The sequence below is a fragment of the Meleagris gallopavo genome, chromosome 1 (genome assembly GCF_000146605.3).
Source record: "Meleagris gallopavo isolate NT-WF06-2002-E0010 breed Aviagen turkey brand Nicholas breeding stock chromosome 1, Turkey_5.1, whole genome shotgun sequence".
Classification (NCBI taxonomy): Eukaryota; Metazoa; Chordata; class Aves; order Galliformes; family Phasianidae; genus Meleagris; species Meleagris gallopavo.
In genome coordinates this window covers 165169668-165192334 of record NC_015011.2, presented here as the reverse complement: position 1 = coordinate 165192334, position 22667 = coordinate 165169668, and the positions used below count along the sequence as shown (strand labels likewise).

The window sequence follows — 22667 nt, the reverse complement described above, 5'->3', positions numbered from 1 at the left end:
GAAAAAAAAAAAAAAGAAATGGAAGAGTTATATTTCTGGAACTAAACCATAGGTCTGAATCAGAGCTTTAGGACGTAGGATTTTGACATGTTCCCCTATGGGGAAAATAAGTCATCCAGAAGAGGGCTTTTGCTGCTTATCCAGTTATACTTCTGATGCAAGAGAGTGCATTTTGTTGTTAATGCCATCATACTTCTGAATGTTGGGGGTAGTTATCTGTAAAGAGCAACGTACAGACCTCTGGAAATGCTGTGGGAGCTTCCTTAGCCCCTTGTGTGTCACAAGGTCTGGTAGAGATGGGTGTTGGTCAGGAGCTCTCTGGTTGTCGTAAGAAAGCTGAACTGAAACTTCTGTGGAGAGGAGTCTTACCAGCAGCTGCCCAAGAGTGCTGCTGGGGAAACTACCGTGCTGCAACATAACCAACTGCAAGGGGACTTTAGCTGGTTTGATTTTTTTGTTTCTTAATGTTGGCTGCTATGTAGGTCAAAACGAAGAGCCTCAATCTGCCCAACATTTAACCTCTTTGGCTTGACGCTTTCATACCCTGTTAGTGTTGTACTTCTACTTACTCCCACTCCTTCCTCCTTTCTAACCGTAGGCTAAAAAGTCAGTTGCTCCACAGTGAATGTGATTGGCTTTGATCATTACATCAGATAGAAGAAAAGCTAGAAAAGATGCACCAGCTTAAAGTTTCATTAACTACCAGTGTTCAGTGAAATTGAGGTAGATGGTCTGATCTGAGCATTGCTGAAATGTTATTTTAAAGTGTGCAGGGATTTATAAGGCATTGACCTACAAGCATTACTGTAAAACGTTACTCATTTTGTAGTGCATCTCAGGATGACATGCAGGGTTTATATTTTTTGTTCTGTTTTTTATAAGGGCAATCTGTTTGCTGTAGTGTAGTCAGTTTTGTGGCAGTGTGAAGGACTATGGTCATTCTGCCACGTGTGTTGTAGCCACGATCTATTTACAGAGTTGCAGCACATGTAACCTAATAGCTATATTTGTAGGGTTGCATTGCACAGAGCATTGCCAGCTAACTGAGTTGGGATGGTGCTGCTGAGAAGAGCTGCTACAAGAAAATGTTCTCCAGAAGTGATAGGATGATTTTAATCACTTTCCATGCCAGCCTCAATGCTGCATCTCATTTTATTAATATCTAATTAATTTGTAGCAAGAATTTCTGAGCTGAAGTGTTTTTACAACCTCAAAAATAGAAAAGTGGAAAAAAAAAAACCAATCATACAAGCAATTAGTACAAAATTACAGTAGCTCCTCATGAGTCTTAGCCTCTTGCACATTCTTCATCCTTCCTCGTTATAAAATTCTCTCCTAAAAAGGAATGTAGTAACGTACTCTGAAAGGTAACAAATTCATGCTCTATTGGACCAGAGGAGGAAATGTGCTAATGTTTAATATACTTTCAGTGAATAGTTTCTTTTAAATAAAGATTTCTTGTGTCTCTCCTGACTGTTCTTTTGTTGGTATCAGTGTCTGGAGGTTATAGCTCACAGTGTAGTCTAAACCTATCTTCATTCATTTCTAGCCCAGTTTTAGAGTCGTATGATCAATACCTCTGTAAACAAGTTTCACAATTCTTCACTGATTTCCAATTTGGGGTAGCTTTGTGGTAGAGGATTGTCCAGATAGGATGCCTTGAAGTAGTCCAGTTTTGAGGTAAGAGAACCTAGAATAGCTGCAGCAGTTGTATTTATGTTTAGTAGGCTAGGTTATCTGTTATCGAAAGTGCATGAATTGTATGTGCATCAGTACTTGAATTTCCTGAAGTTGACCTGCAGTAGTTGAGTCATGAGACCTAATCTACTTCTTTTGCTTTTAAGACCTCATCTTACTTGGATGTTGGTAATTAGCTACATCCAAATAACAATCTCTACTCCTTAATTATGGAGAGTAGAATTAATATTATTCCTTAATATGCATGTACAAGAGGAGGAACAGTATGAGCACTGAACAGTTATCCCATAAAGCAACTCTAAGGAGAGAAAAGCCTTTATCCATAGTTACCACGTGGAACTTCTTGCGCAATAGTAGCTGACCTATAGAAGTGTGGCTCTGTCTAAATGTTTTACAGAAGAAGAAAATAAAGATTTTTTTTTTTTTTTGCAACCAATGATGGTTAGTGGTATAAAACTGCTAGAAACTTGCTCCAGAGATTCCTAATGTTTTGTCGTACAGTCCCTTGAAAGCCAGTGTTGTAGGATTTCTTTCCTTCCATCTTCATTCAAATCAAGGAAGACATTAATGGCCAAGGAGATGGCTGAGCTTTCTGTCCCATCCTCAGTCGTGAATCCTCTGTGAATGAAAGCAATTAAATGAGAGGACTTCATGCATTACTAGTCTTTCCTCAGTCCTTTCCGCAGCTCTCAGCTAGCGATCCTTCTTGTTCCTGTGTGGGGGGAAAAAAAGAAAAGAAAAAGGAGAGAGAGAGAAAATTGAAAGTGCAAAGGGGACTTATCAAGACTGCCAGTGTTGAAAGGCGAAAGTGCTCAAACCAAGCTTTCTAATGACTTCTTAATGGATATCTGAAGGTCTATAATGAATCAGTCCAGGCTGACCTTGACATTCTTGTTCAGAGCCGGTGAAGCTCCCTAACCCATATTCTTTGATTCTGTGATTATTCTGCAGTTTTGTCTCTTGTACTAAGAAAACCTCTAAAAATAAAACTGAAAGAGGAATGGCATTGCACAGACCTATTTGTCTTGCTTCAGTTGAACTTAAATGCCTTTGGAAATGCAATAAAGAGAGAAAAAGAAAAATACTTTTCTTTATATCTTTATTTATGAGAGCAGGTTACTTGGATTAGAAGTATATTTCCCTCAGTCCTGTCTGCTTGGTCAGTTCTGCCTCTCAAAAGAGCAGAGGCAGTACATGAAAAACTTAGGTATTGATAATATGCATAGGCCACTCTGAAAGTAATGCCTCCTATTTCTTTCTATGAAAACTATAGCAGATACAAAGAGCACCATAGCACTATTTGATAGAGCAAACTCTCAGCTACAAAACACTTCTTCAACACAATCACCAATGTTAGCTCTGCATTTTTGCCAGCAATGAACAAGAGCCTGCATAACATGCTTGTAAAAATCTGCATGGCTGTCTGGAACGTGGTTTGTCTTCCACATCACTGTTGCCACTGCTGAAATGCACCACCCACTGTCTCACTGTGCTCACATCCACTGTTTGGTCTCCATAAATGTTCAGCAAGTGTTGATGAATGTCAATGGGTACCATTTTTTCTAAATGAAGGAGTTCAGTGATACACTTCTGCTTCATACACGCTTCTGTGTCAGATGCCATTCTGTCAGATTGCATCTCCCATCTGTCACACAGCAACAGCATGTAATGGAATATTGTCAGGAAGGTTCAGCCTCTGTTGCCATGTACCATCATAGCATCTTCTGAGTTGGTGTCAACAGTTTACAGGCTGGTTCAACCCGGTTTTAAGACTAATGGGGAGTGGAGACCCCCATGCCTTGGGAAAGGGGAAAGGAGGAAAAGGAACCCTTAAAAAGTTGTCCAGTCCAGCTCCCCTGCAACGAACAGGAACACCTACAGCTAGATCAAGTTGTTAGAGCTTCATCCAGCCTGACCTTGAATGTCTCCAGGTACGAGGCACCCATCGATGTCCACCTCTGACATCATGGGCCAACATAATGAAGTAGGAGGCATTGCTTTCAGGACAAGTTTAGTACAAAAGGGTCATTGCAAAACCTAATAAGAGGAATTTTTTTTTTTTCATAAGTATGTTTTGAAGATTCCTGATTAATTACAGCATTGGTAAAGCTGATATTGAGTGAGAGCTAATAAAGGAATAGGTTCAAGATTTGATATTGAAAAAGAATTCAGTACAACTTAATTTTTTTTATTTCACTTATGGTTAGTTGTTTCTTCAACATTTTCAAGTGAATGCTCTTCACTCTTGTCATCACTTGTAGTTAACTTCTTTCTTTGAGTCTTCCTCACCAGACAGAGCAACCATGTTTATGACTTCAAAAAAATGGTGTTTTGTTAATGGTTCTCCCAGTCTTAGAAAAACAACTGACTTTCTTTCCAGCACTGGGAAAGATATAAGATAAAACAGAACTGAAAAATATTTTCTTTATGTGACAGCACAGTTTGCTGCTATCAGTGGGGACTTCCAGACAATTAAATAAGAAGACAACCTTGTTTTATCCCTGAAAATTCCATTTTGGTGATGACTGAACAAGATAGTGCTCTGTATTTTATTGAGCCTTTTCCATCGAAACTCTTCTGTTCACAGTTAATGGCCTGTTCTTCTTATCTCTCCTGTATTAAGTGCTGTTAAGAGTATCTAAAAAGTTACAGAGATTTCCAAGGCAGATGAGCTTTGAAAAATCTTTACTAGAAAAAATCTTTACTAATCTTTACACTAATATCATAGGGGTGTCAATCTTCTTGTAGGAATGGAAAAGGCTCAGAATAGAACAAAAATCTTAAATGAATAAGAATTGAAATTTCTCTGAATTAAGAAAAAATATCATTCTTTTTTAGATCCTTGTTCTTTTTTTACTTATATCCAGTTTTTTCTAAACTGAAGTTCATTTACTGGTGGTTTATTTCAGGGAAGAAGCCAAAACCCTCTCGTCCTGAGTCCCCTACCACAACTCCAAACATATCTGTGAAAAAGAAAAACAAAGATGGAAAGGGTAAGTCAAATAGTTGTCACTGAAGTTTTTAAAAAAGAATATTGCTTCTGATTGACACATAAAAAGAGAAGAGTTCGCAGTGATAGAGCAACAGATCTTGTACTCAAAGGTAGTTAAGATTTCATCATTAATTATGTAAAAATTATGTAAAAAAATTAGAAACTTCTTTGTGAATTACCCAGTTCCTGGGATGAAGGATGCATTTGTCATTTCAGTTGCAAGGGCTCTTGGAAAATCCTCAAGCCCCCACAGAGGCTGCTGTGTTTCTGTAGAAGTCTTGGGGAGCGCTTTGCATTGTATTAAGCTTTCTTGGGATGCGATTGTTTTGACAGATGATCTTTGAAAACATTTTCCATCTGCATGTGTCTAATTCTGCACAGGGAGATGATCGAGGCTGCCAGCTGCCAGTGGGAAGTACCAGTGCCTTAAATTTGAGGGAAGTTAGCTTGAAGGCTTGGGCAGAGTACTTAGGTTTTCAGTACTTCTTTCATTCCTTTCATGGTTAAAATGGGGAAAGAATAAAAAAGAAAGAAAAGAGGCCACATTACTGATACAATAAATATTTCCCCTTTTGTGAACTGTTTAGCAGTGCCTGTCAGTTTTGTCAACTTGCTTCACTGTTGATCCAATGCCCACACTGGAACCTGGCTGGTTTATGAATTGCAGCCTGACGCACTGCCTGCCACCAACTCCTGTGCACAGGGGAAGCTCTTCTGTGTCACCTCAAGTGCCACCACGTGTGCTTTTATCACCTGAACTGCTCTCCTATTTTGCAGTACTCACCAGGAGACAAACTCTGCAAAACCAGGGAGGTGTTAGTCTCTCTTGAAATTTAAAAAATTACTACATTTGACCAAATAATGTGTTTTCTTTTGAATAAAATTTTTCAATCGTAACAGGAAAAAAAAGATCTGTTTGCAAGTAAAAAATATTTTAAAAGCTATTCCTGGCAGTTTTGATGCACTGTTGTGGTTTGTTTGTTTGTTTGTTTTTAATTAAGACCTGATTTTTAAATTAAAGAAAAGCATCAGAGTAACCTCACAGCAGTACTCAAATGAAATAATGGGAAATATCAAAGCAGTTATCCATCCTCAAAGTTAAAAGGCAGAAGCATCTAACTTTCTGTTGATGGTAACAAGGATGTACTATAATATTTCACATTTGTCCCTACTTACAAAAGTGCTAACTCAGAAGGAATTACGAGTGTGTTGCCTGAAGCCACTGTTATGAAAAAAACTACCATACAAGCACTTGTTTAGTATTTTTGAGGAACATAGAATCAAAGCAGAAGAGGTGGTAATATATGTGGCCATGGCACAGAAGCAACTAGAAAATCCTGAGAGTTGCTCATCTCTCAGTATCTGCACTGTTCCCCCTTAGGAGAGCATGTATGTTAAAATACTGACTTCTCCATTTAATTATTTAATGCAGTGCGTGGAGCAAATAGTGAGTTTTCTCTGCATTTTTCTGCTGTAACTCACAGGAGGTTAGAAATCCTGCCTGTGAGTAAAACAGACAGTGCTTTCACAGACAGTCCTCATCATAGCAATTTTTCAGTGGCTAAACAGTGACAGATTTTCAGACTGCCATGATAATGCTAAGTTTTTTAGTCTAGACTACAACAAAAGCACCCTGGATTAGTGGTAATTGGCTGGGAATGCTGTCATTCCTGACTGACACGGTTTCTTGCTTAAACAATCTTAACCTTTGCCTTCAGGTGTCTGGAGGCAAACAGGCTGACATTTTCCACTAGGCTGGAAGAGATTTGTAGCAAAGCCAGTGGATTTTCTCCAGAGATACTCACTTTTCAGGTTTCTACCTTCTGAAGCAGGGTTAAGGTTTTGTATTGTCATGGCTGACTGATGACATTGCTGAATATTTGCAAGTACCTTATAATGGGGGGTTGCTGGGTTTATCACCAAAATTTCAGTCAAACATGTTGGTTCATCTCTAGAGCTGACCAACCCAGAATGTTGCTATTGTCAATAATGTATTTGTAGAAATTACAACAGAGTAGTTTCAGAGTCTTAAGAATTCATAAGATACCTCCTCTAGTTAACAAAAAGTCCAGACTGGTGGCCATGGAAGTTGAGAAGACAGCAGAATGAAGCTGAATCCAAGAGATCCTGTTATGTTCTCATTCATTGGGCATCATTTTTTTTTTTTGGTGAAGCTGCAGGAATCTGCATATGCTGACCTTTCTGCGTTATTACATGGCTACTTGTGTGAGGAGATAATTTCACACAAGAGGTTTTCCTCATTCATCAGGCTGACAGTGTCTCACTAAAAAGCTTTTCTGCAGCTGTAACTGAAGGAACATGAATAGCCTTAGAAAAAGCAGGCAAAAAGATCTCCAGCTTAGACTCCTTAAATGCGTTTTCAGAACACAGATTCTGTGGTAATTTTTTCACAATCTGTGATTATAATGTGTGGAAAATAGCAAGCAGGCATGTTGGATGTCCATATGTAGGTGTGGTCATATCTGCTTCTACATAAAGTAGAGTTTGAATGTTGTCTACCAGCAAGTCATTGAGTTTGGGAAAAAGAGATGTTTTCTGAACTTTATCTCTGAGTTTTGCTTCCCTTGGCATTATATCTCTGAGTATCTCCCTCTTCCTCCCCCCCCCAAAAAAAAAATCTAGTGGTTAAAGCAAGGATTTTTTGCTTCATTTCCAGTTGCTTCAGAGGATGGACCTGAACATGCTCTTGTTCAATTGAAGTCCTGCTTCTGTGGCTGGGTTAGGCATGAAGGAAGCGTGTGAATGGGAAGAGAATGCTGTCTGATCTTGATGGCTGGGATGTTTGTAGTTTAATGCTCAATCTGTTGGTTAAAGACCACGACTAGACTGGGCACCCCAATTAAAATAACTAACAAGAATCCCTTCCCATGCCTCTCTATCACTATTTCCTAATCCTAACGTTATTTTGTAGAGTGTTCATAAAGATACCAACTTAGTAATTTTCAGGTTTACATTGAGAATAAAATATTGTCAACTAACTTTTTTTTTTTTCCCCCCTGAAATATTCCTATTTTAGGAAACACAATTTATCTCTGGGAGTTTTTACTAGCACTGCTTCAGGACAAAGCTACGTGTCCTAAGTATATCAAATGGACTCAAAGAGAGAAGGGCATCTTCAAACTTGTAGATTCCAAGGCCGTGTCTAGATTGTGGGGAAAACACAAAAACAAACCTGACATGAATTATGAAACAATGGGTAGAGCTCTCAGGTATGTGCATTTTTAATAATAGACTGTCTTTGTTGCCATGGTGTTTGCATGCATTAAATGCCTCATCTAATTTGTGTAACAACTGTAAAGAGTTCTGTTAGCTTGGTAAATAAAGGACTTATTTCAGCAAAATAAATCAGCTAACTAAAAGTAACCCTTGCTAACCTAAACCCCAAATCAATCACCTTCAGTTTCAGCTTGCATGTTTTCAGTGGTGCCACCAAACCCGTATCTCACAGTCACCCCCAAAACCAGAGATAGGAGATTCCAAAAGTGGCAAGGCTTTTCTGTAAAGTTTGACTCTCTTTCCTCCAAGAAGTCCTGAATTTATCTATAGCAGAATTTAAGAAGTTATTTGTTCCCATAGCAAACAATCGAGTTCTTAGTGGAAAATACAGTTTTAGAATTAAGATCTGCATGCGATTCTATGAACTCGTGTGTACAGTTTTAAAACATCTTTTTCAATGGGGGTTTATTCCACATACAAAAAAGACTGTGCTAAATAAGTGTAATCCTGTGAGTGTGAGTGATGCAAGCTTCAGTCTTACTTGCTGATTGATCATTGTCTAGCTCAGCAGCTGTGCATTTCTTTCATTTCCTTTCACCTCTCACCTCAATATGTCTGATTTTATGTATTTGTAAATATAACAGGAATAGAGTTCTCCTGTCATGCTCCCTGTCCTTCCTTGTAGCTGGAGCATCTGTACACGCTTACTGAGAAGTGAGCATAATTAAGACAACCAAAAGGACTGAATGTCTTGAGGAGACCTGGAAATTTTGCATGACTCTTAAGGAGTGTTAGTTTATAGCAGCATTGCTAAGTCACAGAGTTCTTCTTGCTGTTCAGTGTGACCTGAGGTTGAAATTAAAAGGCTATAAGACATACCATTAAAGAGTTCTTTGAGTTAAAAATGTGCTACTTATTTGGCCACTCTTTCACAATCAAGAAATGAGGCATGTAAAATATTATTTTAAGCCTCTTTTTCTTGCTAATGCTGGTCTTATTTACTGTTCTTTTGTTGGTATGGGTTTTTCTTTTTCAGCTTGCTCTTTTTTTAATCAGAAAACACTCTGTAACTTGATGTATGTATGCTTTAAACAGATATTATTACCAAAGAGGAATACTGGCTAAAGTAGAAGGTCAGCGCCTAGTGTATCAGTTTAAGGAAATGCCAAAAGATCTCGTCTATATAGATGATGAAGATGCAAGTCCTAGCACTGAATCATCAGATTCAAGTTTGCTCTCAACTCCTGTGGCCAGTAGAAACCAGTCGAGCAGATCTAGAGCGTCTGCAAACACAGGAACAAAGGGAGGATCCACCACAGTTCTAAAAACAGGAAATTCAAAGCCTGCTAAGCTTAAGGAGCACGTAGAAGTCGTACAGCAGCAGACACCTGGCTTGACTTCAGAAGTTTTGAGGACAATGCAGTCTACGCAGCCAGTACATCCCACTCAGCTTTTTCGGACAGTTCACGTAATGCAGCCATTGCATACCCTCACAGAAGGACACGCAGCTGTAACCAGTAACGTTCCAGATGAAACGTTAAGTCCCTCAGTTCAGAATATAAGGTAAGAAAATGTAAAGGAAATTAATGTATGAATAATAATATATTCATTGGGTGGTGAATAGGTAGATTACATTCTTTATTGTAGTTCAAAAAACTTGCTCCTGTCCTGGCTGGATTTCAGTGAAAGGGATGCTGTGCAGGTGACCCTGGGAATTAATTGGGAGTTTCTATAGCACTCTTGAATGTCTGCACTCCTAAGCTCTGTCATTGGCTGAGGGAAGCACTTATTTTCTCCAGGTTAGGCCTGGTGCAAATCCCTTAAAAAGGAAGAATATACAACTTCTATTTAAAAATTACTATTGTTGGTTCTGCCTAGCAGCAGAGATAGTATTTTCATGGCTTTGGTTTTTCACTGTTTGGTGTCTTTGCTTTTGAATTACGTGTGGTATGATTAGAAGAACCCGTGAAAAAGATTTGCCTTCTTGCTTCTTAATTCTTTTTATTATAAATTTTGTCATCTCTTTCATCTTATCTATTGTCCCCAATTAAAAGGGGATGCTCAATTATGTACTTCAGCATTTGATTTCTGCTAAAAGAGTTTGTTCTTCTTCCCTTCACGTTGAAATTGCATATCGTAATTCTTGACCTCCGTTGTTTCACAGAAGCCTCAGGACATAATTCAGGAGCTGCACATTCTTAATGAATTATACACATTAGTTGTTGTTGTTTGTTGTTGTTTTTTTCCCCTTGAGATTTGTGTTGTTACAGTCGCTGTTTGAATGGTTATCATTTTATACTCCAAAAAGTCAATAATGTTTTTTCCTGCTCCCTTCCTGTGTTATTTCCTTTGAAAATTGCATCCAGAGACACCGGTAGATCTGTGAGTATCTGGGGTTAACCATAGAATGTTGTCAGATGGAAATAACTAATGATGTTAATGAGATCAAATTATTGTTTAGCTTCAAAAGAATACCTCTAGCTCTCTCATCTCTGCTATTAGAGACGGTAAAAGTCAGTCAATTATTAAAACTGTATTTGTAAATGAAAGGAAGATCGATTCAGGAAAATGTAGAATAGTGTACAAGCTAGGTTTTTGAGCTACAAGAGCTGAAGCTGCCTAGATCAGCCTGCAGTGGCTGATAAAACTGATAAAAAATGTTTTAGGAGATAACCAAGTAGTTGAAACTGAAGAGTTTCCATTTATGTGGAGGAGATGACAACAGAAGACTTCGCTTCAATCAAGAAATATCTGTATAATAAATGCTCTTCTTTCTTTGAGGTTAAAAAAGATCCCTGGTCATTCTAGTTTGAATTGGTGTTTTTTTCCTTGAAAATTAGGAAATGGTTTTCATTCATGTTGCAGAGTGAAAAAATCACACTGAAAAGTGAAATTCATTCCTTCATAAAGGTTATAAGGGAATAAATACATTGAGCAATGTAATTACTGATAAGTGCTGTAAAATGGACTGGAAGGAGTTGTCATTTTTAAGTAAGCAGTATCTGTTTTCATTTATCTTTTACTGCAGAAATCAAATTGTTTTGCTTATAATTCTAATCAACTAAAATTAGCCTAAGAAAGGAAAGGTTGTGTGTGATCAGACGGTTAAGTGGAAGTTACTCTCTAATTATGAAGAATTTGACAAAAAAAAAGTTTTGAAATTCCTTTGGGAAAACAAAAATCTGTGTCAGTGGGATGTGTGCACTTAAATTTTAAAGCCTAGGAATGAAGCTGCACAAGCCTGTGATTTCAAGGCTGATGAAGGATTTAATTACCTGAGAATTGTAGAAATGTAGGTAGGTAACTAGTAGTGAAAGGAGATGAGTACAGGCATTACTGAAGCTATGCAGTACCACTTAAGTTGGGAGAAAATTGCTATTAAACATCAGTAGGGCAGAGAGTGTGGCAATTTACAGAGTTAAACAACTCTGGGCTACATCTACATTAGATTATCCATCAAAAACAATTCCAACTGGATGGACCATTATGTAGATACATAGATCTATTTATGTAGTTACATAGACAGCTAGAAAAATGATAGCAATAAGCAGAATGAAGACCTTTAGACTCAGTTAGATAGGCAGGCAAGCGGTCTTAAGATTTGGAAAGCTGCAGAATGGTGTGATTGCAATCTGTTGCATTGTAGCACTTCACAATGAGTTTTTGGGCAGTAAGCAAAAGGCCATGGGGGAAAGTAGTAGATGATGCATGTGTGAAGTTTGAATGAAATAAAAGCTGTGGAATCCTTAGGGTTTTGTACCACTTCATTTGTGCTTCTGCTGTGTTGATAACTTTTTTCCATAAGTCCTTCAGTTGTGTGTTTCCTAGCCATGATGGCAGTGTTTCAGGTGAAAGGGGTTGGGGGGGGAGAAGAGACGAGACCCATTGACTGAATCTTTCCAGTGCAGTTAAATTACTGAATGTTATATTGTTCATTAGGAATGCAAGGATGCAAACATGCAAAGGTGTTTGAGCAGTGAGACTGAAAAATAAAAGTGTTTTTGTCCATACTTTTAGCCAGGATAGACCAAGGTGCTGATAAGCCCAGGCTCCAAAAATGCAGTCTGTAACTTAAATTTTTTCTCAGTTCCAGACTTATATTTTTGTTCAGTTTCAAACTGCAAACTTAAAAATCATTTGGCCAGATGGAAAGGCATATTAAAAAATTTAGGAGCTGATATGTTAGGTTTTGTTTTATTGTAAAGTTAAAACAGGGTAACTATCTTAGTTTGGTTGCAAGCAACCGTAAACCTCTGGCAGTTGAATGTGTTTGTGTACATGTTCTGAAGAGCTTCAGTGGACCAACCATGAGGGGCAGGATGATGGGTCTGCTTGATTTAAAAATGCACAGCACAAGTGAGCACCATTGTAAAAAGAGGGGCAGACAAACGTTGTGATGTATGCTTACTGCTTATAGGGAAGTGCTTGGAGTCACCTTACTGTCATTTTATAAGGAAACTGGAGGAGCAATAGCAGCAGCCATTGCTATGTGCTTTTTGGAGAGTGAGGTGCATGGATAGATGAGGTAATTTGGGAGAACAGGAGAGCTTGGGAATGTTCCCCAGGAGCTTTTCCTGGTTAGTGGTCAGGCTGTGCCATGAGACTCAAACATCTTGGGCCCATATAATTTGTCTCCCGTAATGTAGCCTCCAGAGTTTTATTCATATGAACGTTCTTTCCTTCATTTTAATGAATGTTCTTCCCTCTGCAGCAATTTGCTTCTGTCATGTTGAGTGGGGAAACAAAATTTATGATTAACCACATACTGTAGAGAATATATTGAGGGCTTTTGAGGTTAAAACAATTGGCTTCTTAACAAGTAACCATACCCTTCAGAGAAGAAGTCTGAACGTGCATCTTCTCTGCTAAGGGACTTGCTAAAAGAATTATGTTTGAAGAATGCTGTGCAGGATTTGTGTCCTCATCCCTCTGGCAGAGCAGGGCAGGCGGTCCCCAAGGCTGCTGTGTTTTTCTGAAAGAAATTGGAATGCCAATGAAAGCAAGCAGGTTCTTTGCAGGATATAGGCAGTGCCTTTGTTTACAGCTGCTCAGAGCTCTTGTGGAGTTCTGTGTAATTTGAGCACAGAAAGGCTACGATGTAGTGCTAACCCGAGGCTTGGAAGATAGGGCAGGAGCAGGGTCAGGTTTTGCAAACCAGGTTTCACTGATGGACAGGATGGACATTGAGTATCTCAGATAAGAATATTTAACATTACAGACTTGCAGCTCTTCTGCTTTTCTTGGTGGATGCAAGTGCAGTTACAGAAGTTTCCAGTTGTGTCCCTAGCAACTGAGTTTGGCACCACACGTTTCCAGTGATAAGACGAAAAATAAAATGCCTCTCTGGATGAGTATTCTGCTTCCAAACTTTTCCAGTGACCTGGCTTTTGAAGGCAAAAGAAAGGCTCTTTGAATGTTGTGCTTGTAGAATTGCTCTGTTTAAACTGAGTAACTCGCACAGGTTATTTGTTTTGCAGGGATGTGTTATTGGAGGAATTCTGTTTTAGCTTGGAATTTAGTGGCACTAAAGCAGGCTTGGGATTCAACTACATGTTCATAGGGTTGTTCTGAGTGTAAAGAGCATTCCTGCTGCTACTCCAAAAACTATATGTCTCCTGAAAGACTGAGTCCTTACCTTGTCTGCATAGTCTAGGACATCATGAGGGCTATAAGGCACTGGGTTTGAGCCGTTGAATTGCACTTTTATATGACTATGGCTGTAAATAGATACACATTTCCATGTACCTTTAATCTAGCATAGCAGTGATTTAAGATGGGGTGTCTTCTATGTAGTGAAGAGAATTTGTTTCATTGCTGACAGTTCAGAGAGGATGAGATTGTGAATTTGTAGTAATTTAAAATGCTGTGTCACTTTTCCATAATGACCGCATGGGACATAGCTGAATTTTCTAGCTGGCAGCTCTGTGTAGCAAGGAACTTCCAATTAGCTGGCTGCAGAGAGCTTCTGTTCAATGCATGACCCAATCCAGGTTCTAAACACAATGTTTCTATCAAAATTCAGTTTATTGGTTTTTTTTTTTGTATTTTCAAGTTGTCTTTGTGATAGCTTGGACAGGCCATGTTAGAAGACCAGTATCCTGACTCTGTTCTGTAACTTGAAAAGCTAATACAGACCACAGAGGATCAGTGGATAAACTCTGTGTGTTCACTTCTAAATTGGAGAACTGCTACACGATGAATCAGCCACAGCTTTCATCTTGATCTTTTGGCAACCTTTGGGGTAGAAAATGTTGCAGTAATTCATCCTGAAGGTGACACAAGTGTGGATCACAGTGGCAAGATCCTCATTCAAGAAGAGGAGAAAGTAGCTGAAGGTGAATTGTGTTTTTTCTGGCTGTGAGCATGCTGTGTAAGAACAGTGATGAAGCCATCAATATGCCAACACGGTGGATTGTCCCGATAAGCAGAGGGAATTACCTTTGAAAGTCATGTCTATGCCAAGCAAACACATGCTTGGTGCTATTGTTCCATAGTCTGTTTCTGTGTCCAGGCTATGATGTAAACTATTGTTGATCTGACTTGCAGCTAAGCTGATGCTGATAAAATACACAGATTGTCTAGCATGAACTTTTGAACACAGCAAATGCAATTATGGCTGCTAATTAAACAAAATGTTTTTGTTATCTTGTGTCATCTATAGATGTTAACTTGTATAAATTGTGCAGTGAATGTCACTGTTAGGTTCTCTAATAGTACTTTGCATCCTGTCTTTATTCAGTGTGCTTGAGCTAACCATAGAGGCACAGAGAGGCAGTCTGGCAACACCTTGCTGAGATTTTGTCTTCACTGTCTGCACTCCTGCAATCAATCCTCTTCCCCAAATAAGAATGCAATTCAAATCTGCATGTCAGCTACTGTTATAGCCCACCAATCTTTTGCAGTTCTTAGAGGTACGCAGAATCAAAACCATCACAAGTGTCAAGTCTGGGTAAAAAGTTTGCTAGAGGTCTGGTGTTTGATGGGAAACATGAGAAAAGGGATATGATAACTGAAAACATCTCCTGGAATTGTGTGGGAGGCCTTTCTTTGTTTAACCAAGGTCACTGCACATGCTTTGCCTCTATTTGCAGTTGGATTGAGTGTCTATACTCATACTTTAGAGTGCATTTGTCAGAATGTTTTTATAATAGAGTCAACATGGCAAAGACTTTGGTTATTGCTTTCTATTTTGATTTGAATTTCCTGCAGCTGAGAAGACTTAATAAAATTTCTGTTACGATTTCTGTGGTAGAAGGGAGAAGGCTGCTTATATCAGATGGGACTTAAAAGGTCACCTAGACTAATTTTGTTTCAGCACAGTGAGAAGCTGTCTGCAGGAGCTTTTTCTACATGTATTTGGCACTGTCAAAAGAGGTGGAGTTGATACAAGTTTCTGGTAGTGGAACATTTCTGAATTTTAATTCAGTTGGGGTAGGTCCTCTGCCCTCATGATGTAACAGATTGCCTTGTCCAGACAAAGAGCTAGGCAAGAACAGGCAAGCTCTGCCCTCCTTCAGGAGAAGGCTCTGTAAAGATTTTGCATTAAGACATCAGGTACCTTACTACCTCTCATGGACTTCTGTACCTTGATTGGTGAGCAGCTCCTATCTGCATGGCACTGGAAGAAGGCCAGTGGCTACGTCTGTGATGCTTTGGGATGAGGTATTTATAAGGCTCTTTGAGTATCGTATAACCGAGTGCAGCTGCAGAAGGGTTTGCAGTGAAGGTAGTGCTCCTGAGTTGACTTGGCCAAGATTTCCTATGTTCACATGGAAGAGATGGCCTCTTGGCTCAGGCACTTGAAGTGGTTCTAACAAGCACACCGCACCCCTTTGCCTCCCTCTTCTTCCTAGGCTGATTGAATGAGTTGTTTGTAACCAGTGAGTTGAACAAATGAGGAAAGTCCCTGGAAATTGGCCCATTTATCTCATTATCTCAAGGCCATCGTTTCCCCTATATCCATCCATACGTTGAGTAATATGTATGCTAGGAACAGAATTCTTCTCTTACTTCTTTCTTCTGGGCGTTTCTTATTGTTGCCTTGTTTCATTTTTTTGTTGTACTGTGAAATACTTTGTTTAGCTTGTAACTTCAGTTTTGTCTTCTTTCTTTCTCCATTTCATATTTTTTTTTCATAAATTACCATGAATGAACTTGTTTTTCCTTCTTGTCATTTAGTGTTTGCTTTTTTCACTATTCAGCCCTTGATAATCTAATGTGATCTTGCACAGCTCTAGACTGTTAACAGTACCAAATGAACCAAGAGGTAGATTGTCATTTTCAGCCAGGCTAAAATGACTTCAGAATTTTTGTCATTTTTTTTTTTCTCAGTAGTAACCAGGCTGTTTTATGGCAGCATCTCATTTTCATCACTGTTGCAGTGCTGCTGTTCTTTTTGTAACCACAGCAGGAACTTCTACAGTAATGACCTACTACTCTTACACCTTAGAATATGGAGGATGTTAGGGACTTGATAGTGAAATTCATAAGTAGCTTGGCTATCCTTATGGTAAGTGACTATGCTACATAGTCCTCTACTTGTAGACTCATCCATGTAATTTCCATCTAACAGGTTTGCATTTTGTAAGTGTGAATATGTGCATATACATGTTTATAAGGGTGTGTGTGTATAACATCTATACTGGAGAAAATGAAGCATAATCAGTCACAGTATGGCATGAAATGGCACACAGTGTCATGAGAAAAGAAAAGAATGGCTTAGCATCAATACCAAAATAATTGCAGTATGCTGAGAAAATGCTTTGTTTCTGTCATTTCAGAGCTGTTGTTCCTAGTGCTTTGCAGAATACCCCCAGCATTGGTTAGATCCAGTTCCCTGTTTTTGAGGTCATCCTTTGCAACCATGTAACAGTTGGACTCCTATATTTCAACTATTTTATTTCTACTATTTTGTTTCAAAAGAAAACAGCTTAAGAACAAGGAAGTAGCTCCAAAGTACTAGTTGCATGGTACACCAGCACAGGCTCCCAGCATCAGCTGCTGCTTTTCAAAGTTGTAACTGCTGATTTGACTGTAAGAGTACTTAATTCTTCAGGCTCACGTAGGTTGCATCATGGATTAAGAAGCTGGTATGGTATCCATGGTCTTAGTCAAATACTTTCAGTGTTTTTCTGATGGCAAATGCCAGTTCTTAACAGTTCCACCTGCATTGCTGCTTCCTCTAGACCTTGATGGATTTTTATTTATGTGACATTTTGATTTTGCTGCAAGCTTGTATAACTTTGGTAGTTTACATAGTGTTTAAAGAAGCCAGTGGGTGCCCTCCTCCTGTTACTGCTTCTGACATGGATGTTTCTGATTCTTTTTTTTTTTTTCTGTCATGCTTCCAGGGGAATTAATTAAAATAGTTAGCACTGTGGCCCTCTGCAGACATGGCGAACCTTAATGATGTGGTTCTGAGCCTTGTGTTTTAAGCTCAGTTGCATACATTTGCTGCATGGAACCACATAGGAAAGAAAGAAATGATCACTTTGATTGGTGCTTCATCTCCTAGCCAGCCCCTTTTCATTAACATCTTCTTTGGCTTGTCTCCAATTGTACGAAACAGGAGCTTAAGATCGGGCTTATTGACTGCCTCTCTGCACTCTAGTGTCAGTAACATTGAATTTTGTGCCCTGTATATGTAGTCTGTGTGATGAGCCTTGTGGGCTACATTTGTTTTTATTTTGCTATAGCAGCAATCCTGGCTATTTCTAACTTTCTCATCATTTTTTCAGGAAGACAAAACTACACTTAGAGATTTTATTTCTTTTATTTACGAAGCCACGCAGGAGGTGGGGAGAGGCTGGTCTGCAGCAGGATGCTAAGGGAAGAGTGAAGTGCATTGAGCCTGTTACCAGCTGGGTTACTGGAGCTGCTCTTGCTGGGAGCACCCTTTGGAGCCTTTCCCAGAGGGCTGAGATGAGGGGGACCTGGGAAGTCCTCTGCAGCTGTTCCTTCACTTGCCTCTGCTGCTGCACTGAGGAAGTGCAGCTCCATGTGCAGCTGGAAAAGCAAACAGTACTATCTCAAGCAGTGCTATCTGCAGCATGTAGTTTCAGCATCCCATAGGTCCAGCCTGTTCTGGTGAGCTCTTGGTTATAATTGTGATAGTTAGAACATTGTTTTAAACTGAATACGCTCAGCCTGATCTGACAGGTCAGTGGCTAAATGCAGGAAAGAAGGATTTCATAGAGCTGTAAAAAAAAAAATAAAAATAAAAAAAATCAGGCACTACATGGGCAGAAGGGCTACAGAAAAGAGGACATTCCGTGATGTTTGTAGACATTTATCTACAGCATAGCGTGTTGTTAATGGACTTGAAAGTACAAATGTTGAAAGTGTGTTTTTCAATCCAAAGTGATTTCAGCAGAGGTAGAAATAAGCTAGGAGGTGGTTATTTTTGCTTTCAGTCTGTCAGGTATGTTCCAGAAAAGACAGATGAGCACTTAAGACTAAAGGGAGGAAGACGTGCAGGAGAAAACATTGAAGAGCAGCAGGAATGCTGGAACTTTGCAGGACAAGCAGAAAGAAAGAAAAAAAAAATTGTTGAAGGCAGAATAGTGGGTTGGAACAAGTTGTGGTTGGATTTCAAAGCAATTATACCCTTAGCTTCCTTATTCCCTCCCTTCTGGAAATTATTTGCTTCACAGGGAGCATGTTGTGGCTTTTCGATATTTTTTGGATTTTTTAAACCCAGGTATGTTGCATGACTGAAGTGTGTGTGTTTCAGCCATGTCTCTGAATCATCATTTTCCACTGAAGTGTTTGTATACATCAGTGATTTTGCTGTTCATCATCTAACTTTGCTCTCAGCATAAATACGGAAAGTAATGTGGCACACAGATCTGTCAGCCTGAAACTGATGGAAGGATTCCCAATTTAAACGTATATTTTGGAAGCAAATTTTGTTCAGCTGCTTTAAGCAGGAGTGCATGAGTCTGGCAGGCAGTGAGCTGTGTGTCCTCGGAGTCTGAGGAGATCCTGATTAGCATCACCATTGCAGTGTAAATAATTCTGCATATCAGTATACACACACAAAGATGTTAGGAGAACTGAGGGCTGACTTATGGATAGTTTGGACTGGGTATTATGTGAAATTGATGGCAGAGGTATACTGAGTCATGCATGTGATGTTTGTTGATGCTTGAGAAAGAGATCCTGGATACAGATTCCAAGTTTTCTCATGACCTATCAGCTGTCTCAAAGGCAGGCTGTTCAATTCAGTTATGGTTGTATAATACATACAAGATACCTTCACTTTGGCAATTGTGTTGGTGGGTTAAATCCAATTTTTTTCTTGTATTAGGGAGGTGACTGTTTGCTTTTTGCAGTCCTTAGATAAATGAAATGCTTTTGATGTTGAGTGATTTTTCAACAGTTAATCTGTATTCTTAAAAACTCCTCACAGACATGTTCTGACCCTGTAATCTTTTCTAATCTTACTAGGACTTTACAGACTCCAACCCAAGTTCCAGTGGTTGTTTCTCCTGGAAATCAGCAGCTGCATACTGTAACACTCCAGACGGTGCCTCTTACTACAGTGATAGCCAGCACAGATCCAGCCTCAGCAGCAACGCCCCAAAAATTTATTTTACAAGCCATTCCCACTTCACAGCCCATGACAGTTCTTAAAGAAAATGTCATGCTACAGTCTCAGAAGCCAGTTTCACCTCCTTCCTCAATTGTGCTGAGCCCAGCACAAGTTCAGCAGGTTCTCACCAGCAGCGTGCAGACAATTTGCAATGGAACAGTTAATGTGGCTTCATCTCCATCCTTCACTGCCACCACCCCAGTGGTAACTTTTTCACCCAGCAGTTCACAGGTGGTTGCTCATCCATCTGGCACAGTGATCACTTCAGTTATTAAAGCAACAGAAGCTAAACAGATTGGGGTACAAGGAGTGCTAAAAGAAGATGACGGTGACAAATTAGATGATCCTGAGCAGTCAGAGCAGAGATTCCAGCAGCAGCCGTTTGTGATGGTAGTATCCAGTTCAAATAATTTCCCATCTAACATACAAGCAAAGCAAGAAAATGAGCCATTGGAACCTAGTTCATATTAATAAGTTAAAAAAAAAAAAAAGACCCTGTGGATGATTATTTTCATAAATGTGATGGGACCTTTTCAGTTTTGTATATATATATAATTTGATTCAGAAGCAAGACGTTAAAAAGCTACTTAATTTCTGCATTTAATTGTTAGAATTCATGCTTTAGAACAGATTTTGATTTTCTGTTAATTGCTAAATGTTATCGTAAATAAAACTGCGTATTACTTAATGTTTCAAAATACAGGCATGAAGAAACATGCTTTTTATGTTACGAAGACGTTATTTTGAGGTTGTTGGCCAAAGTTCCAAACTTCTTTCTTACTGTATGTTTTCAGGCTGTTGCTGATTTACATTGCAATAAGATTATTATAACCTTTTTCTGTTTAATCTGTACATGTATCATTTAGCTTTTGAAGCAACAGTTACTTTTCATTGGACGTTTTCATTCCATGCGTATGAATGTTTATGAATATCTTTCATACCAGTGAATTACATCCATTTTACATGTTGATAACCAGATCTCCTCTTGCATTTTTTTTTTTGCAGCACAAGCTCTTGTGTGTGCAAAACGGAATATACACTCCTGTTGAGAGTACACAAAACATTTATTTCAGTAATGGACAATGCCATGTCAATATTTTATAAGAAAACATCAGATAAATATATTTAATTACAGAAGCTAACAGCATCACTACAGGTGCAAAAGTTTCATGCCATTTTGTGACTATGAAGCTTAACAATCTTGCTTTCTACTTCAAATTATTTTGTAGGGGGGAGGGAGAAAAAAATATATACAATTTATGCAGATATTCTGAGATTAATACTGCTAAGAGTTCTTTTTGATTGTAAATAATGTACATTCAATAAGGAAGTTTTTTCAGCTAATTTGTTTCCATACAAATTTTTGATAGAAGAAAATAAGATCATTATGTTTAGAGGTTTAATATTATATGTATTCATATTACAGAGTGAATTTGTATTTAAAGACAAATTTTTAAATGATGGAGCCCTCTGAACCTTTGGTTCTTGTCTTTTGTATTTTTAATTGGTTTATTATGAAAATAAATCAAATGGAAAAACATTATTTTCTGTACTTATTCTGAAATGTTTTTTGGATTATTACAGTGTTTTGAAGATCGTTATGTGTATAACCAAAATACACTGAGAAATTGGACAACATGATTAATCAGCGTGCATCTGTGGTGGTACATGAGCAAATGAGCAATTCATGAATCACTTTGAACAGACTTGAACACACCCTCTGTGCTGTGGGCATGTGATGACATGGTGTCCTTTGAAACAGCAGTGCTGTGTGCTTTTGGAGCTCGAATGAAAGCTGAGCTATGTCTGAGAAGTGGCCTTAAACTCCTCCTTTTCTGTCGCTTCCTAATATGTAATAAACAGCCCCAAATTTTCATTGTAATTTTGGGATATCATTTAGCTCAGAGAGCCTAATGTCTTGTGTATTGGCTGTTGGCTCAAACTATTGTCCTTGAAACCTAGGTGTATTTCAACAGTAGGTGAATTAAAAATAAGTATGGTGAGATGAGTAGGGTGTAAAAATTAAAGGAAATATTTTATAAATGTACGTAGGAGATGTAGCAATTGTTTCATAGGGTTAATTTTAAATACACTGGTACTAGAAAAACTAAATCCTAATGTTCTGTCAGTGGAGGTGACTTGAATGGTGAGAGATCTTAGTCTAGTTGAATGGAGGTAATTGAAACTACCTCACAAGCAGTTCTCAGCCATAGCTGCCCTGGTTGGCAGCCTCGCTTAGTTAAATGTACGGCTCTTTCCCCTGCCTTCCATGTGGTTATGTTTTGACCTGCAAACCCGCAGACGTAATCCCATTTTCGGGAAGGTCGGCCATACCCAAACTGGTGGCTGACGCCAGCTGACTGCTGGAGGTTTGTCTGGCAGCTCTCCCTGCAGCTGGGCCCTGCTGGCACCATTACTGGAACATGAGTAAGCACTGTAAAGTACATCTCTCACAGCTCTCATCCTGAGGACTTTCTATTTCAGACTGACGAAATCACTGGGAGAGGCAGGCTTGCCTTTTCATCAGGCTAAGAAATAGGGATGTTTTTCTGCAGTATAAAGCCTTTTGTAATTCTGGGAAGCCTGAGGTGAGGATACCTGGGGTGATAAGGCTTGACTGACGTGACAGGCTCAGGCTGTTAGGAGAAATCGCAGCTCAGAACGGTGAGGCAGTGAGTGGCACAAGCAGCACAGGCTGCACAGGGAGGCAGTGCAGTCACATCCCCGGAGGTGTTCGGGACGTGATCAGCGGGCACGGCGGGGCTGGTGGATTAGTGGGTCGGTGGTTGACGAGACGACCTTGGTCGTCTTTTCCAACCTTAACGATTCGATGGCAGTTGGGGGAGAAGGGAGGGAGTTGTTTTGCTGGTCTATTTGTTAGATACATGAAAAAACACACCACGAGGTTAATTACAGGTTTGTCGGCAGAAACCTCACGTCACACAAAGGAAAAACCGATTTTATTAGCTCAGGCGGTGGACTGGAAGGAAAACCCCGACGAACCACCACCCGCTACAGCGCAGCCAACTCCCTCACAGCGCCCGCCCCACGCATGCGCACCGCGGCGCTCTCCCACTTGTGCGCCGCTCTATCCCGACGGTCCTCCAACTCTATGGAAGGGGCGGGAAGGGTGCTTGCCTCTCTAGC

At 39.3% G+C, this 22667-nt stretch overlaps 1 protein-coding gene across 1 annotated transcript; it reads left to right on the top strand.

Annotated features, from left to right (window-relative positions):
- The first annotated feature begins 296 nt into the window (after positions 1-296).
- Positions 297-21063, top strand: ELF1 (E74 like ETS transcription factor 1). Its single transcript, XM_010728879.3, has 5 exons — positions 297-327; positions 4515-4691; positions 7728-7920; positions 9023-9490; positions 19376-21063. The coding sequence occupies exons 1-5, from the start codon at positions 297-299 to the stop codon at positions 19989-19991; spliced, it is 1485 nt and encodes a 494-aa protein (XP_010727181.1). The 3' UTR covers positions 19992-21063.
- Positions 21064-22667: the final 1604 nt, after the last annotated feature.

What these genes read in the sequence shown, in the direction of transcription:
- ELF1 (XM_010728879.3), top strand. Translation starts at nt 297, where the DNA reads ATGGGTGTTGGTCAGGAGCTCTCTGGTTGTC. An exon ending in GAAAAACAAAGATGGAAAGG is followed by an intron (nt 4,692 to 7,727) that starts GTAAGTCAAATA and finishes TTCCTATTTTAG; the next exon opens with GAAACACAATTTATCTCTGG. An exon ending in CCCTCAGTTCAGAATATAAG is followed by an intron (nt 9,491 to 19,375) that starts GTAAGAAAATGT and finishes TAATCTTACTAG; the next exon opens with GACTTTACAGACTCCAACCC.